The sequence below is a fragment of the Bombus terrestris genome, chromosome 10, assembly GCF_910591885.1.
Source record: "Bombus terrestris chromosome 10, iyBomTerr1.2, whole genome shotgun sequence".
In the NCBI taxonomy this organism is placed as follows: domain Eukaryota; kingdom Metazoa; phylum Arthropoda; class Insecta; order Hymenoptera; family Apidae; genus Bombus; species Bombus terrestris.
In genome coordinates, this window is record NC_063278.1 from 6,969,894 (window position 1) to 6,987,101 (window position 17,208).

General features: G+C 36.1%; 4 protein-coding genes across 6 annotated transcripts; 2 read left to right on the top strand and 2 right to left on the bottom strand.

Moving 5' to 3' along the window:
* Nucleotides 1-441: 441 nt before the first annotated feature.
* LOC100647861 (fasciculation and elongation protein zeta-2) lies at nucleotides 442-10,467 on the top strand. The gene is made up of 9 exons (XM_003398238.4): nucleotides 442-760; nucleotides 2,392-2,644; nucleotides 8,364-8,486; nucleotides 8,664-8,820; nucleotides 8,888-8,996; nucleotides 9,079-9,341; nucleotides 9,421-9,496; nucleotides 9,561-9,626; nucleotides 9,703-10,467. Exons 1-9 carry the CDS (start codon nucleotides 655-657, stop codon nucleotides 9,717-9,719), a joined length of 1,170 nt encoding a protein of 389 aa, XP_003398286.1. The 5' UTR covers nucleotides 442-654; the 3' UTR covers nucleotides 9,720-10,467.
* A 238-nt stretch (nucleotides 10,468-10,705) lies between these two features.
* LOC100647741 lies at nucleotides 10,706-11,668 on the top strand. Its single transcript, XM_003398237.4, has 2 exons — nucleotides 10,706-10,952; nucleotides 11,120-11,668. Exons 1-2 carry the CDS (start codon nucleotides 10,929-10,931, stop codon nucleotides 11,495-11,497), a joined length of 402 nt encoding a protein of 133 aa, XP_003398285.2. The 5' UTR covers nucleotides 10,706-10,928; the 3' UTR covers nucleotides 11,498-11,668.
* Nucleotides 11,522-13,182, bottom strand: LOC100647507 (arginase, hepatic). Its single transcript, XM_003398235.4, has 7 exons — nucleotides 13,019-13,182; nucleotides 12,877-12,949; nucleotides 12,587-12,792; nucleotides 12,352-12,515; nucleotides 12,154-12,269; nucleotides 11,964-12,086; nucleotides 11,522-11,901 (listed from the first exon to the last, which is right to left on the bottom strand). The coding sequence occupies exons 1-7, from the start codon at nucleotides 13,115-13,117 to the stop codon at nucleotides 11,666-11,668; spliced, it is 1,017 nt and encodes a 338-aa protein (XP_003398283.1). The 5' UTR covers nucleotides 13,118-13,182; the 3' UTR covers nucleotides 11,522-11,665.
* Nucleotides 13,183-13,451: 269 nt separating this feature from the next.
* Nucleotides 13,452-16,857, bottom strand: LOC100647385 (fumarate hydratase, mitochondrial). 3 transcript variants are annotated; one of them, XM_012312596.3, is made up of 8 exons: nucleotides 16,136-16,274; nucleotides 15,730-15,879; nucleotides 15,178-15,312; nucleotides 14,892-15,092; nucleotides 14,538-14,820; nucleotides 14,201-14,463; nucleotides 13,740-14,129; nucleotides 13,452-13,663 (listed from the first exon to the last, which is right to left on the bottom strand). In XM_012312596.3, exons 2-8 carry the CDS (start codon nucleotides 15,730-15,732, stop codon nucleotides 13,535-13,537), a joined length of 1,404 nt encoding a protein of 467 aa, XP_012167986.1. In that variant the 5' UTR covers nucleotides 15,733-15,879; nucleotides 16,136-16,274; the 3' UTR covers nucleotides 13,452-13,534. The 3 variants fall into 3 exon arrangements, with proteins under 3 accessions (XP_012167986.1, XP_020720750.2, XP_012167985.1); XM_020865091.2 differs by lacking the exon at nucleotides 15,730-15,879 and having other exon boundaries at nucleotides 16,136-16,857; XM_012312595.3 differs by lacking the exons at nucleotides 15,730-15,879; nucleotides 16,136-16,274 and adding an exon at nucleotides 15,390-15,533.
* Between the last annotated feature and the right edge of the window lie 351 nt (nucleotides 16,858-17,208).

Here is a 17,208-nt window from a genome sequence, read left to right on the forward strand (position 1 = left end):
TGATATTAGAAACTATTTGTACTCTTAAAGTGCATTCATACAATATCATGGCAAACAATTACAATCTACATTTTCTAATCGCATGTGATATTATCGATTAGGTATAAAATACAGATAACTACTATACTTGTACGTAATCGGTAACGTTGGGAGTATCATGAAAATGTTAAGAGAGATCCTATATGGTTTTATTATCTGCTGTATGATTTATACATCTCCTATATGATTTTATTTCGACAATTTGAATATATGTATACCTCAAATTCAATTATTAAAAGTTTTCGTCTAACGAAATATATTTACTAATTTCACAGGGTACTTAGTTTCTGGGATACGTAACTGTCGATGCTTTGTGTCACCGGCGCGCTCAGCCAGCGGTTGTCATGGCGACCGGCAATCATCTTCCCCCACTATTTTCGAGCAAGCTCCCTCTGCGTCAGTCGTTCGCGAAGCCTTGCAGGCGGCGGATAGTGCGCAGTTCGCTAATTGGTTGTAGTGTCTATTAGTCTTTTTCTTTTCTACCCCTCTGTAAGAAAAAATCATAAAAAACAACGAGGAAAACGGTGCGCCTCGGAGGCGCTGCCGCAAGTGTACGGTGCCGAATTTCATCACGGTGATTGACTTCGCTGCCGGTTCTTCTCCACACGGTCAATAATGAGGGACATGGCGGGCAAGATCGCCGAGTTGAAGTTCGAGGCACCCCTCGCACGTTTCGAGGAGGAAGACACGGCCAGCTTGAAAAATATGAATCTACTGACAGGTGCGAGGGAACACGCGTGCCGACTTTCCTTTTGCTCTTTCCTGCCCGATTTGTGACGCATCTTACCGTGTCGGACTCTTGTTAACCTCGTTGTGGATCAAAGTTTATCGCGATGTTTTCGAATCGGAATTGTCTCTGTTACGAACGCGTTTCGTCAATTGGCAAAATTCTGATCTTAACGGTCGTTCGCGAAACTGAGAGTCAATATATATAGAGCTCCGATAATCCTTACTCCTTCTCTATTTTTATGACAATCGATTTCGATTACTCGGAAAGTGGGTGACGAATGTTCGTTTATGAATAGACTGCTGGTATTATTTATACATCTACGGGAAATTTAAATGATAAGAATGCGCGTAATATAGAAGAATATAAGAACACGTTTAAAGAGTAAAACGAATCAGTACAGTTAGTTTCCATTTCTTTGGTTGAGTCTACTAAATTATAAATTTGCGTAAACAACATCCGTAGTCTAGTTACGAAACAAGAATGATTTACGAGTATGGAAACGCGTTGTTTTCTTGGTGTCCTGGGATGTTCTCCTTTACTTTGACTAAAAAAGGCGTTCCAGTACGACGCCAGTGCGGCACTATAAGCGGAAATTTCGAAACCAAAAGAGTTTCTCGGTAGCGGGAACAGGTTTCGTGTGTCTCTCTGCATTAAGCGTGTAAAACGTGCGTGCACGCGTGGTCACGCTCATTTTGCGGACGTGCAAATTAAATGACGAGGGTGGCTTAGTATAGGCAGCGGTGAAGAAGCGACCTTCGGGCGACAAACGCGTAACAAAAGGCTACGTCATGCGTACAATTGGTGTCTAATATCCTTCATATACGCTTTAACTCTCGTATCACTTTTCACGACATCGTAGAACATACATCGTTGGAAATCTGGCCTGGAAACGCCTCCGGGGCTCCTACCTAGAGAAACGCAAATATATGTTTTACGGTGTTCATAGAAAAATCACGGATATTTAATCCTAAAAACATTCGATCCGCTATGCGTCACTGACGTCTACGCGAAAGTACGATCCATCGCGTTTATGTAACTGATAATACACCCGTAGCAAATGTAAATTAACACTCCCACCGGCTATCAGTGGGTGTCTTTACACTGAAGAATCAATTTCTTTTTCATTCGTTTTCTTAATTTTTTGACGAGTCTAAGATTTCTAGTATCTAATTATGATACTAGAATTCAATAATATTTTTAAAATTTCAGTTTCAAATTAGCAAATAAGACATATTGATTTATCTAATTGCGTATATGTACACAGCGTTTGTAGCAATATACAAAATCCAATTACACAGTAGCATGCAAATGTCAGAAAGCTTTTAGGAGTTCTTCGTGTAATTATTTTAGTGACAGAGAAATGTTAATAGCCTCTCCCTAGCGAGTCCTTTGTGACACGGCCCTCTACATATTATGTATAGAAACAATACGCCATTCCGGAGTGTATGATTTATTGCGTCTCGCGCTATCGAAACGTATCGATGTTTATTTTACCCTGAATTGAATGAAGAACGATGACTGATAAACTGACGTGTCACTGTGTACTAAAAGTAGGACAAAGATAGAGAAAGATAATAGATGTATAAATACTGATGATGGTCTCTCTTGTTTGTCATATTTAGAGCAATTGCTGGACACGAGTTTAAACACGAGCTACGGAGAGAATTGTAACGCGAACGAGCCAGCGACTACGCACGAAAATGGTACCGATATACTGCAAGAGGGGACGTTCAGCCCCTTCAGCGGCAGTCTCGAGGATCTCGTTAACACCTTCGACGAGAAGATAACATCCTGCTTTCGCGATTACGGCACGAACGTCGAGTCCCTGGCACCCGTGCAAGTACGCACGCAGGAAGAAATTATGAACGAGTGCCAGTAAGTTTCTGGAGCGTCAATCGTTTTTTTTTTTTCTTTCTTTCTCTCGAATATCCTATCATCATGACGTACGCAAATATAAATTTATAAGCTATACAGTTTATTGTAATAATCTTGTTTGTCGAATGTAGGTATTACGTAGAAGTTGATCAGAGTATTTAAATGGCAACCAGTTTACGAACGGTAGCTCCAAAAGGAAAAAGCTTCCTTGATAAGTCAATTAGTACGAGACATGAGATAATCTACTGGTGAATGGAAGATACAGCAGTTCGCTCCGTTTCCTTCCTTTCCTTTTATGCATTATCATCGAACGACCTCTTTTTAACGGATCGTCGACAGCAAAAAAGAAATTATAAAGCGCGCAAGTGAAAATTACGTTAGTACGTGCGCGATTGAGAAGTTTCTATTACCCTTGGGTCACGCGATATCTCCGGTACAGTTATACCGGTTTATACGGCCATGTTCGATGATTAAAAAAGTAAAGCTGCTGACGCTGCGTGGCGGCTCCCCGGGTAAATGAATACCCCGAAGATTGTCGGAGTTATCGCATTCAAATTGTCGCGTTTACCTTGAGATATCTATTACGCCTTGCAGCTCTGCGATCCTCGTTATAAAGTAATGGTAGTTGCGCCACGCTTCTTGTCCAACGGAAGTAATCGTTTACGGTCATCACCGTTACGATATTATATCCCGTGCGAATAATAATTACCGGTCCCATGGATCGGTATTTCAATGACATCATTCAAGATGCCTACCTATCCCATTTAATGTAACTTTTTGCAACAGTTTATAGATCGTATAAACGAGGTGCAAATGTTATAGCATTACGGTTCTATCGGTTGTTCCGTCGAGTAATATCTCATATTCCGTTTAAGTAATCTCGTGTTAACGCTTTCTTCGACTCTCGTTAAGACGCGTAAACAGTTTCACTCGATGACTCTGGCTAAACCGATATCGCTTGAACGTTACTCCTATGGTTTCATTAGGAAGCGTTACAGCTACTTGCGCTAAACCGCCAGATTGATACGGTTCAACGGGTATTATACTCTTGTTTTTGTCGACGGTACATGAATCGACCCCATTGATTTTTTTCTTCTAAGTAAAAAGCCAATGGGTTATGATTCGTACACGAGCTTGATATACGGACGCCCACTGTGAGTTAAAATTGGAACAAAAAGTGGAGCAAAGTAATTGTATATATGTTCCTGATGGTAATTCGAGGCGTTTGAATTCGTTTAAACGAGACGCCAGGTTTTCGTTACATGTCTGATCCTTAAGATCACGGTATCGATTTTACAAGAAAAGTGTGCCGCCATGAGTACTCTCTACGTGACGTTTGCGGCGCGCGTTCTGCAGCTTTCTCTCCGCGGAGTGGACAGACCGCGTAACAAGAAAGTAACTTACCTTCTAATTAGACTATCGTCGCGCGCTGTGCACCGGTACATCGATGCTTGATCGGCCGGTTCCTTCTCGATTTCTAAATTCCACGTAACAAAAGGCGTGCTCTCGTTATTTCTTCTATTAACATTTTCTCGGTTTCATCCTTGCGAATCTCTTTTTCTCGATCATGGTAACGTAACATTACGTAACAGCGCGCTTCCTCTTTCGGTATATTCCGATAGGAGTTGCTGATTAGACGAATACGTGGTTTCTCCGATAAACCAACGTTTGGAAGATGAGCCACATAGATATATAACTTTTACTTTTAATATACCCGTTTTTGCTTATTAAGCACGAATTTAATAACTTACTTGCACGGTATTTCTATTCTCGAATACTTGGTATATTTCATTATGCGCGGTACTGACGCAATTAAGGACGAAAATAACTCGTCCTTTGTGTATTAATTAAAGCAACAGACGTAGAAGAAGAGTTCCAGGAAAAGTCGAGCATCGTGAAAGCTAATTAAAAATAGTTGAAATTCCTGACCGGAGAGACGCGTAAGAGGTTTCAGAGATTCCGTGAGAATATTCTCCATGAAAAATCGACGCTGTTATCCTCGGTGCAGGTGTCCGGCCGAATATATCCGACCACGTAACCACTCGGTGCAGGTGAAGCTCAACGAAGCGCAAAATTGTATCTTCTTCACTCGTAGAGTGTAGAGTAACACGGCGAGGCTCTTAAACTCGTTTCAACTCCGGTTGTGCATAAATTTCTTTGAAGTCGTGCCTTTCTCCAAATTCGTCTAGACGTTCTGCTGCCTTTCATCGGCCTGGTGCGGTCGGAGAAGAAAAGAAAATAAACTTATAAAAAAGGCATCGGTGTAGGGCGCCGTAGTCTTTAGAGGCCGGAGCTGTTATATCAAAGGAAAACCACTTTGAGATTGTAACGGAAAGAATTAACTCTCACCCACCAGGGGAGGTCCAAGTGACCCACGCATAGTTCTCTTCGCCTTGTATAGTCGTATACCTGCGTATTATGTACCTGCTGCTTAGGCAGGCGCCTACCTAAAATTTCCTTCTTTTATTCCGGTGCCATAGAAATTTAGGGGCGGAGTTGTAGAGGAAATAAATTCGATTCTTTCACGTTGCTTACGTCTACTTTGATTTAACCATTTTCGCATAGTACGTTTATTACGAAGATCCTCTGTACTGGGTAAAGTTTTTTATGGCACCATAGTGGGATCTTTCGACGTCGTAAACCGCTATACGTACATATAATGAAATTATCCAAGTCGGGAAGCTTAATCGAAGCTTTAATTAAGGATCATCCTTCTTCGAGAAGCATCAAATCGACCGTACTCTGGTATTTCACCTTGATGGAAACTAGGATCCATCTGAAATTAATTTCCCGAATTTCAACGAGCGCAAACGCGAGCACGGTTTTAGATCGAGCATCGACGTATCGAAAGTTGAAGCGTCAGCGAGAAGTCGAGAGGTCAGTGGCCGAGGTTTGCAGAGATCGGACACGTGCACTCGCACGTGTCTCATTCGGCATCGGCGCCGCTTTCATATGCATGCACCAAGCCGGAAAGAATAAACGCATCCGTGCGTGCGTATCCGGTCTATTGTTCGTAATCCAATTTGCCACGAGACAAAGTTCCTCGCTCAGGAATGAGCGTTGTTCGACGGATGAAACGCGTCTCTCCTCTTTAGAGAGCCAAGGTCGTGGCTCCAATGGGTGCGCTCGCCTTTGAACGCGAAACGCGGTAGCCTTCTCTTTTCACCTCCGAAAGACTTTCTCGCCCCACGGCACGTAACTTCCTTTCCTTTTTTTCATGGCCCCCTTTTCAGGCCACGGGTCGTACGTTCTCTTCGGCAGCATTTTGCGCGTAGTCCTCTTTTTATCCTTTTCCAAACAGTTCGCCGTCAAAATCCATAGAATCGCCGATTAGACGTTCGTGTAATACAAGAAATCTTCAGACTAATACGCATTGCAATTTCTCTGGAACGTACGGTTCAATGGAGTATTTGTACGTTTCGTGGAAAGCTATTTACCGTCGATTAAGTAATGGTCATGAGTATAAAAATAGTCGAAAATTCCCTCGCGACGAGGGAAGCGAGAAACGTAAAGTAATACGAAAATTCGGGTGCCGGTGGAGGAACGGGTCAGTAACGCGATCACGGTAGCGAGAAATCGTGCATCGATCGAATCGCGAAGGGGTGCCCCATGAAAATTTGATCTCTGTGTTTTGTTCGGTCGTTCGTATCGAGCCACCCCTCCGGCTGGACAAACGTCAATAAAGCAGCGCTTGCGCTGTATCAGCTAACCGCGGTGCGATGTTTCTACGAGCGCCGTTTTCTTTCGTGTCCCCTTTCTTTGCTTCTCAATTTATTTATTTATGTCGATGAAAAGTGCACGAGAACAGGCACGCCGATAATATCGTAGAAATATGTAGCGAAAGTGCATCGGCTCTTTTGCATTGTAATACGTTTTCTATTGTCTGAAAAAATAAAAGAAAGAAGATATTGGCAGGACGTTCGTCCTAGATTTCATTCGCGTTTTATCCATCTCCTTTGCTATTTTATCTGGTTCACTGTGAACTAAGTAAAATAGATTGAATGGCAGCGATTTGTTAGGATAACGAATCGTCGAAAAGCTGCTGTTTTTGCTCGTAAGCTGTTCGTGTTACGCAACGGATAGCGTACGAAGACTGTACAAGCCCTGTCATGGATCATTGAACCGAAGAATGAATTAATAAGCAAGGGGATACACTCGCCTTCCCGAGAATTCAATTTCACTGCGTTTTTCTCGTTCCAGTTAATGGGGAAAAATGTACAGGTCGTTTCAAAAGGGACGTCCATCCCCTTGGAAGGACGTTACTTTCTTCCATGTATTTTCATTCAATTTTAATGCATCTTTTAGTATCGATGTTTATCCTTGAATTATTGTACGCGTCGATTCCAATGAAATTTTAACGAATACCGAAAGAACCGTTTCTGCTTCGATAACTCATTCGTCAGCAGATCTGGTCGGGTTGTTTAGGCGTTTGTCCCGAATGATGGGACTAACATGCGCACAGGATGAAGTCACTGCTTTAATGCACTTAACATTAATGAGAAACTCGAGTGGGTCGAATTGACCTCCATTTGTTAATCCAACACCATCGACCGGGCCGCCGTATGTTGCCTCTATTCTCCTTTTATTTCTGAGAACCGCTCGAGCGTTACCGTACGGCAACTGGCTAAATGAGGAGAATAATAAGACCGAGACAAACGAAGTTAATTTGATCGATACGAATAATTACAAGAAAAAATTTGAAGGTTACCAGCGAACCGTGAAACTCCTGCTGCACTGCTAATTGAGTCTAATCGATTCGCTCGAGTTTAGTTTGGTTTACTCGATTATCTGGTAATCGTAGTGGGAATAAACTTAATTAAACCAACGGATAGAAAATAAATAAGAATAAAAAGATAGAAGAATGAGAACAGGATCGTCCTGTAGATCGTATATCGTATTATCTAACCGAGATTGTTTACAAATCGGAAGTATGAGAAAGGCTGGTTGATAGGATCTCGTTCACGGGTACCGATTCTATGCGAAAATTCATTTCCCTAGAATGGATGCATTGTTGTCGAAATAAGTCAGACTTTGTTTGCAAGGGATTGAACGACTTATCTGTACGCGATGTGTACGTGTGTACACGAGCCGGGAACCGCCTACGAGGAAGTAGTGATTCACACGGTATCCCAGAAAACAGAGACTTCGTTTGAACATCTGTCTCCGTCCTCGAATCTTATCGTGTCTTTCAACAAGCATTTAAAACGATAACGTGTCTCCGAGGATGATACACAGGATGTGTAGGCCTCAACGAAATTTAGATTACGATGTTCACGCGATTGTTCTCCGTTCGACAGAGTTCACCGAGACAATTCGTTCGCGATACGTTGCCGTTACTTGGCTAGTTTAAAGATAGAACAGTTCGTAGCTAGAAATGTGGCATTTTCTTAAACATCCTTGCCCCGAATTTTAATGTACACCGTCGTTTAGCAAACGTGCCTTTCCGAAGTCACGTAAGATTATACTTCGCTGTTGATCCCGAGTAATCGTTAAGACTCGGGATGTAAAAATAGCAGTCGCTCGCAGTCGATTGATGGTTTTGAAACAACGGCAGACGACAATTCAGCGGGAGGATATGAGTCAACTGGTGTCGTGCCTGCGTAATTGAAATTAATAATACGCCTAATGAAATTTAATGCGTCTGGAAGAAAAAAATTTGCTCGTTATCTCATCCTCTAACGAGAGATTCTCTACTTAATGCTTGTACTTTTTCTTGTAGAATGTGGTGGACGATTACCGGTACGTTCGGTAACATATTACCAATCGATTGGAGCAAATCGTACGCTAGGAAAATGCACATGCCCGCGCTTAATTTGAACGAGGCTCCGGTTTCACACGAAAGGTAAGCTATAGTTTCTACAGCAGCGTTTTAAGCAGCTTGTGTACTTTGTTTGCTGCTTTTCTTTCTGCAAGAGTACATAGTTGATAACGATAAAAGGGTCATTTTTTAATGTGTTTCAAAATATACAAAGCGCGGTCGACGTTTGCAAATTAGAAGCTTTCATTTTGTTTGCTATAGACCTGAACTAGAGGATTTAAGTAGCGAAGATGAGGCTGTCGCAACTGATTTGGACATGCATGCTTTGATCTTGTCCAGTAGCACCGATACTCACAGCCCGGAGGAACCGCTTAAGACTGCGGAAGAGGTACTCCGTGAAATAGACGATATAATGCAGGTAAATATACAATTTCTTCAGGAGGTAAATTCACAAGGAAAGAGGGAAAAACATCTGTTTTGCGTAGGAAAGTCCGTCGATGGAAAGATCTCCGGATTCCGATGGGTCTTTATTGGATAGCGACGAGGCACTGGAGAGGAGCAGAGAAGTTCTGGGCTCTCCGCTGCACGAGAAAAGTATATTTTCATAAGCAGATACGAACCAATAAACAGCATCAGAATGGGCTTCATAATCTTGAATCATGATCGTTTGTTCTAGAGCTAAAACAACTTACCTCCAGCCAACTGACTGAGTTACTCGGGGAGATGGAATCCTTGGTGGGAGCTCTAAGCGAAACTCTCATCGCGGAACTTGCATTGCGCGACGAGCTCGAATATGAGAAAGAATTAAAGAATCAATTTATCTCCTTGTTGTTAGCAGTACAAAATCGACGAAGACAGCATCATGTCACAAGAAAGAGAAATCAAATGCAAAATGGTACTAGTCCTTTACCACAACATAGATCGCTTCAAGAATCTAAGGTAATTCGCGATTGTTTCAGAACGTCGAATTCGTAGGTATAAATTTGATAATATTTCATTTGAATAACGTTGCTTACAGTATTTAACTACCGTAATTCCGTATCATATGGACAGTGGCCCACCAGACAATCAGGCGTTACAAGTTCTCATTAAAAGTGAGTATCACTGAATAATTATGCGAATATATTAAACGCTTAACTCTGGTATTTTATTTTGCAGTATTAAAAGCAATTAGCGAAGACAGTCCAACTGTACCTACTTTATTAACAGATTATATACTCAAAGGTAAGTAAAGAAATCTTGGGTTGTTTCAAATAAATGTGTAAGTTGAATGTCTAAAAAAAATAATTCTTATTTTCAGTATTGTGTCCTACTTAGTGAGCGTACCATAAATTCCTCACGGAAATCGATAAAAATCAGAAAGAAAGATATTAATTATTAACGAATACAATTTGCTCTCTTCTTGCCAATACGCTTTCAGCAGTTGTTGTGCCGCATATTCTTGCGTTAAGGCAGGCGATTTTGCTTCTAAATTGTGTCTGGAACTACACACTGTATCGACTTTAGATTCATAGATAGAATCCGTGACACTCACATCTAGTCTTACTTTATATATTATCACGTGTATATTATTTTCCATAAGATATATTTCTAATAATCTATGTATGCGCTCTATAAAATACCTCTTAATCGTGTACGACTTATAAAATCTTCATTTTTGTATACGTCATCATGAATTTCGTGACGATTCAGTTTTTTGTAATTTTTTGTACATAAAGATCTTATCGAAATGTGTGAACAAATTTTATTATATTACCGAAAATATTTATATTTATGTAGAAAAATATACCGATTAACTTGTAGATTACAACATATAAACTTATGAATTTAGTATATATTGTTGTAATGCTCATGTACCTAGGATTATCTAGTAACGTATCGCGCAAAAATAAAAACATCTTGTTGCTGGAACAACCTTATGAGTCTACACTTGAAATCTGTTTAATAATTACATGCAAGATGCCATTGAACACTTTGTGTACGGCAACACAGTTGTTTTACACATATTACAGATATTGTGTTTGTTGAAATAAAGAAATAAATTGAACAATCTTACTATTGAAAAGTGTTATTTTTATTCATAAGAAGGCAAGTTTTCTTTTATATAATTCATATTCCCTTTTATTAGTTAATTAGTTTCAATCTTTTTTATCAATTTTCATTTGGGTTTTAATGAATTAAAACTTGTGAAGTATTGTAACCATAATTCGATCACGTGACGAAAAGATATTCTGTTATCTTACATTTATTATGCAATATATATAGGTATAGCTTATATAATGTATATATATATATATATTTAGAATTTATTAATAACATGTAATAGGATTTAATTTCATTATTAACAGTTTCTGTTTCGTTATTATATATTGTACCTATATATTGTAATAGCAATTTATACTTATCGATAATGGGATAATGTAAGTAAAAACATAATTGAATGTTGAACACGGAAAAGTTACGGTGTTTGTAAGGTTACTCCAAACGTATCCGTAGGAAAATATTTCCTTGCAAATTGATTAAAAGATGATGATTACAAGACGATTTAGGGTATGTATTTAATACATGTGATAAATCAGTATTGTGATTACTTACATACATTATTATTTAAGAGATTTGCTTCTTATTTCTTTGCATAAAACCTAACCTACAAATTGTATAAAATAAAAGAAACAATTTGTAAATACGATAAAATTATTTTTCCATTTTATATCTAGATACCTCCGCTTCAAACTTTATCAACAATAGCCCTTTTTGGAAGTATTATTGTTACAGCTACAGGACTTATTTTACGATATGATTTAGAAAAAAAAATTCGGCGAACAATAACTTATAAAAAGGCATTGGCATTATTTTATGGTCATAAGGAAACCATTAAACATTTAGGAGAACCTATAACGGAAGGAAGAATAACACTTCCAGAGTATAAAGCTGATAATATTAAAAGATTAAGTATTAATGTAAAGGGAGCTAACACTACAGGAAAATTATATTTTGAATATCAAGTTCAACCGGATGAAAGTACTGAAATAAAGAAGGTAGAAATTAAATTTAATGATATTGCTGACAAGATGTTTGTGATTCATGAAAATTAGTGTATATAATAATGAAATATATTGTATTCTTTTGTTTCTCCCTTATATTTTTATGGTACTGTTTAAAAGTATACAAAAGTTTGTTATTATATAAGCTTCAAAGGAGGATTGACATGATAACTTGATTGTCTTTAACATTATAATATCATCAATAAAGATGATTAGAATTTATCTAAACGTTTGTAATGGCATATCTGTAACACCCTTTGGAACTTTAAGACCTCTTCTGGTATAACCAAATCCAGCTTGAATAATGTGTATAGCAGCTTCAACAGTTAATTGAATATCATGTTGATTACCAATGAAAGGATTTACTTCTACAAGATCAACTGCATTTAGTCTTTTAGTTCTGTATAATATTTCCATTAAGTGAACAGCTTCTCTGAGTGACAATCCACCACGTACTAAAACAAATGAACTGTAAGAATTAGGATAAAAATTATTTAAACGAAAGCAGATAATTTACCAGGAGTTCCTGTACATGGTGCTTCTAATGGGTCTAAAGAATCAATATCAAAACTAACATGTAATGATTTTGATTCATTAGGATCTATTTTATTTAGTGCCATGTAAACAACATCATGAATACCTGGACAAAGATATCATTTAATAATTGATTTGTTAATGTTTTGGTCAGCTTAAATATATAATATTACCATATCTTTCAACATCTTCCATACCAAAAGCAGTAATACCAAATTTTTCAATAACTAGTCTTTCATAACGATCAACAGATCTTAATCCAATATAAGCTACATTTCTAATTGATAACCTGTAAATAATTATAACATATTTAATATATTATCTTATCTATTTTGTTTTGGTAATATTATTGTAATATAATTACAAATTACATTGGCTGTTGCCAATCCATTCCTGGTAGATGTGGCCAGTAATCAGCTAATTCAGAAGTTAATAATGCTACAGGCATTCCATGAACATTTCCACTTTCGCTAGTTTTATTTGTATTTAGATCTGCATGAGCATCAACCCATATAACAGCTATATTTTCTTTTTCCTTTAATGTTATAAAGTATAATATACAATGTGGAAAGAAAAAACTGTAATTTTTAAAGAAGTAAATTATACCTTAACATGACCATCTATAGTTCCAATTCCTACACTATGATCACCACCAATAGTCAATACTCGTCGATCATCTTTCAAAATTTCTTGAACTTTCTCAGATAAATAACTTGTACAGCCAGCAACATCACCCAAGTGTGACATGTTATTTACTCCATCTACATTTTTTGCTTTATATGAAATATCACCATAATCTTTCACATCTAACCCTTTTTTAATGTAAGGAGTTACAAAAATTAGATTTTTAGTTTTTAAAACTGTTTGAAATCAATGAAATATGTAATAATAACTACCTAATGATTTTAATTCTCGCACTAATCCAGCTGTTCTAATTGCCTCTGGACCATGTGCTACACCTTCCTTATGCTATATTTATAATTGCTGTATATTATTACTTTATATATTATGTTACTATATTACCATGTACTATAATACCTGTCCTTTATCAAATGGCACCCCAATTATTCCAACTTTGCCATAATTGCGATTTCCAAGTCTGGTAATAACACTTTGTATTTTCTTTAATATATTCATTTTGTATATATGCTGTTTTAATGTAGAATTTAATAAGCTAAAGTAACTGTTTATTGACCTATGCCCTCAGACTGTTGTAATACATATCTGTTGTAATATAGATAACACATGAGATTTACAGCACAAATTATAACATAGTTGTGCAAGAACAGAACTTAAAAAAAACTTAAAAAGTTTATTAAATTGAGGATTACTACTTGTCGTAATATTTCGCATTTATTATGTGTAACATTTCTTATAAATGATTTATTATATAAATTATTATTAGATATGTATAATTAATACGCAATAAAAATATTTTTAATATTTGATAATAATAGTACTTATATCACAATTTACAACACGTAAACAAAAAATTTATTCAACAGCTTACAATTAAAAAATTTTTATTCCTAACTTCTTTCTGTGTGGTAAAATTTATTTGGGACCAATCATATTTTCGGGCTTCACCCATTGATCAAATTGTTCTGCAGTTATGCCATTCTTCAATGCTGATTCTTTTAACGTGAGATTTTCTGCATGGGCTTGCTTGGCAATTTTAGCAGCCTGAAAAATATAACTTTTATATTATATTTGAAGATTGTAATAAACCAGTCTTCTTTTAATTAAAAAATTCTAATACCTTATCATAACCAATATGTGGATTTAAAGCAGTAACAAGCATTAAACTTTCATTTAAAAGTTTACTGATACGATCTACATTCGGTTTAATACCGACGACGCAGTTCTTTGTAAATGAGGCACAGGCATCACCTAATAGTCTTGCAGATCTTAATGTATTTGCGACTATCATAGGTTTAAATACATTAAGCTCAAAATGGCCATTACTTCCACCAATAGATACAGCAACTTGATTACCCATGACTTGGCAACAAACCATAGTCATTGCTTCGCATTGTGTTGGATTAACTTTACCAGGCATAATAGAACTTCCTGGCTCATTTTCAGGAAGAGATAATTCCCCTAAACCGCAACGAGGTCCACTTCCCAAAAATCGAATATCATTAGCTATCTAAATAGAAATTTTATATAACGTAAAATAACAAATATAGATTTTTTTAATCGAATATTCCTTAAACATACCTTCATAAGCGAAACTGCCACTGTATTCAGCGCGCCATGCACTTCTACCATAGTATCTTTAGTCGCTAAAGCTTCAAATTTATTAGGAGCAGTTACAAATGGTAATCCAGTAATTTCTGCAATCTTTGCTGCTGATTTTTCCGCAAAACCTTTTGGTGCATTTAATCCTGTTCCTACTGCAGTACCACCAAGTGCTAACTCATATAATCTTGGAAGAGTATCTTTTACCCTTTTAATGCCATTACAAACTTGTGCTGCATAACCTGTATTACAATTATTTGCTTTTATAAAAATAGTTTAATACATATATTTTAATCCTGAATATTTTAACCCCAACCTGAAAATTCTTGTCCTAGTGTTAAGGGCACAGCATCTTGAGTATGAGTTCTACCAATTTTTATAATATCTTTCCATGCATTAGCCTTTTCTTCTAATGCTGCATGTAATTTTTCCAAACCAGGAAGTAATACCCTGTTAATTTCCAAAGCAACTGCTATGTGCATAGCAGTAGGAAATGTATCATTGCTACTTTGAGATTTATTTACATGATCATTTGGATGGACAGGATCCTTTGATCCAAGTTTACCACCAAGTAATTCAATTGCACGATTTGAAATTACCTAAATAAAATTAATAAACTAGTTACAAATCTACCCAATTATACTTAAATTATTTAATAATGCGTTAATACCTCATTGGTGTTCATATTGCTTTGCGTACCAGAACCTGTTTGCCAAATTACCAGTGGAAAATGATCATTATAAAGGTCTCCACATATAACATCATCTGCAGCTTTACTAATAGCATCTGCTATTTTTGCATCCATTCCATATTCTTTATTTACTAGAGCAGCAGCTTTCTTTAATATACCCATTGCGACAATAACCCCATACTAAAGAAATATTCAAAATATAAACTAAGAATGTTATATGCATTAAAACTTCCTTTCTCTATATTAAATAATTAGATTTTCTTACAGGCATTCGTTCAAAACTATCACCAATTGGAAAGTTCATTTTTGACCGCATTGTTTGTGCTCCATAATATTTGTCAGCAGGAACCTTTAGTTCACCAAAAGTATCCCTTTCAATTCGAAATTCACCACTTGACTCCTGAAATTACAACATTAAGAATTTATTACAATACTAATGATGAAATTTGTTTATAAAAATAATTTGTGCTCATATACCATATTGAAAAGGTAAATTATATAATAGAACTGAATGAATATAGCTTCAAAATGAGTACTATAGCAGTTTGAACAGAGGAAATTGAAGGTCAGTCAGATGAAGCCAGTTATAAAACCATGTATGTGATAATATGTATGTAGATATGTACTCAGATAGGTTTTTATGCTTGTACAATATTAAATTAAAAAAAAGAGAACACAACACAAAAGAATTATATACATAATTATGTAATATAAAAATGAAATATATAAATATAGCATCTTCCATTATATAAACATAAGGATTTAATACGTCACGTTTAATTAATATTTTCTATAAAATAAAAAATTTGTATCATACCATCTAGTTTCATAAAATTCATTCCACAATCTCTATTTTCACTGAAAAAGTTCCTGTTTTCGTTTTCGTTTAGAGATGATTAATCCGATTAAATGTCAGACGTGTTCAATTGTTATATTACAAATGACATCGCAACATCTCAAAAATATGCTAAAAAAATTATTTATAACAAGGCAGTACATTTTTTGTTTATAATATTCTGTAAAACTATTTCAAGAACTGGTTCTTTAATGATTATGTAAAAATAGTGCACGAACCAATTTAAAGATTTTAGGCGAGAATAGTAGAAAAGAGTAAATTACGAGAAAGGATAAATAAAATAATTTAGCTATAAATTTAAGAAAGCGTTATTAAGAAATAATGCATTTTTAAGTCATAAGATTTATTTTATATGACATAGTAGTACCTTTTTATTGCCTTTAGAAACTACCGATGTATACAATGACAGCCTTAATGTTAAAAAAGCCGAAGATTTCTTTAATTCCAATAATCCATGATTGATAAGTGAACATTTCAATAAACTTAATGTCATTTTAATAATTTTTAACGTCTAGTTCTTTCAACAATCGTTCCAAAAGTTAAAAAGGATGAAAAGAATAAGTAAAAACGACTGAAAACGGCACAAGAGTAAAAGCTCTGAAAGAAGTGTGCACTAATGAGTAGCTTGAAAACTAAGCACAAAATATGCTATAGTTAGATAGATTCTAAGCCAAGTGAAGTGAGCTAAGTGAAGATATCAATTTTATTGCAGTTGCAAACATACAGTCGAGATATTGTGCGCAAACAAATAAGACCGTGATTGGTTTATTTAGTACATTAACTGATTTTAATTAATTCAATATTATTATGAATAAAAATGTATTCTGTTAGACTGCAATAAGATTATTTGGAGTTTGTGAAGTGTTATTCTTATAAAAACTGTGTTAGATGTATTTTAATAGAAACATGTAAAAGAAGTAATCGAAAAGTTTACATGTTGGTATTTGAAATTTCTGATTGGTGAGCTACCATCCTGGTTTCCAAAAACATGAACTTTCAAACATACCATATAAACGTACCCATGAAATTCTTTTCCTTTTGAATTGTTCTACTTTCAATTACGAATACAATGTCGACCAATTAATAATATGTTAATTATCGGCGAAATTATGTAGTATTTTTACCAACTTATTAACTTTCGTCGCCATTGTATTTATGTTATATGTGCGTGGTGGTATTGCGTGTAGTTGAAGTAACAAAATTATGGTGTATTTTTGAAAAAACGTCATCTAAATAGTAGTCGATAACAAACCGATAAATTTGTGTAACACGGTCTTATCATACTAGTCGTGTGTCAATTGGAACTGGGAATTTCTAGTGACATCGAGAGTAATTATTCAATGATTAAACGAAGCGGTTAACACGCTTATTGAATTTTAATAACTTTAGCAAAATTTTAAGATTTACGTCTCATGTAAACAGCACGAGAATCTTTACATG

Bases quoted from the DNA above. Each gene is read 5' to 3' on its own strand.
- LOC100647385 (XM_020865091.2), bottom strand. From the start codon at position 16,261: ATGACATTAAGTTTATTGAAATGTTCACTTATCAATCATGGATTATTG. The intron at 15,313-16,135 runs GTACTACTATGT...TTGTAATTTCAG, and splicing joins TTTCTAAAGGCAATAAAAAG to GAGTCAAGTGGTGAATTTCG. The intron at 14,130-14,200 runs GTATGTTTAAGG...ATTTCTATTTAG, and splicing joins TGGCAGTTTCGCTTATGAAG to ATAGCTAATGATATTCGATT.
- LOC100647861 (XM_003398238.4), top strand. From the start codon at position 655: ATGAGGGACATGGCGGGCAAGATCGCCGAGTTGAAGTTCGAGGCACCC. The intron at 2,645-8,363 runs GTAAGTTTCTGG...TTTTTCTTGTAG, and splicing joins GAAATTATGAACGAGTGCCA to AATGTGGTGGACGATTACCG. The intron at 8,487-8,663 runs GTAAGCTATAGT...TGTTTGCTATAG, and splicing joins GCTCCGGTTTCACACGAAAG to ACCTGAACTAGAGGATTTAA.
- LOC100647507 (XM_003398235.4), bottom strand. From the start codon at position 13,117: ATGAATATATTAAAGAAAATACAAAGTGTTATTACCAGACTTGGAAAT. The intron at 12,270-12,351 runs GTAATTTGTAAT...AATTATTTACAG, and splicing joins ATGGATTGGCAACAGCCAAT to GTTATCAATTAGAAATGTAG. The intron at 11,902-11,963 runs GTAAATTATCTG...CATTTGTTTTAG, and splicing joins ACCATGTACAGGAACTCCTG to TACGTGGTGGATTGTCACTC.
- LOC100647741 (XM_003398237.4), top strand. From the start codon at position 10,929: ATGATGATTACAAGACGATTTAGG. The intron at 10,953-11,119 runs GTATGTATTTAA...TTTTATATCTAG, and splicing joins TGATTACAAGACGATTTAGG to ATACCTCCGCTTCAAACTTT.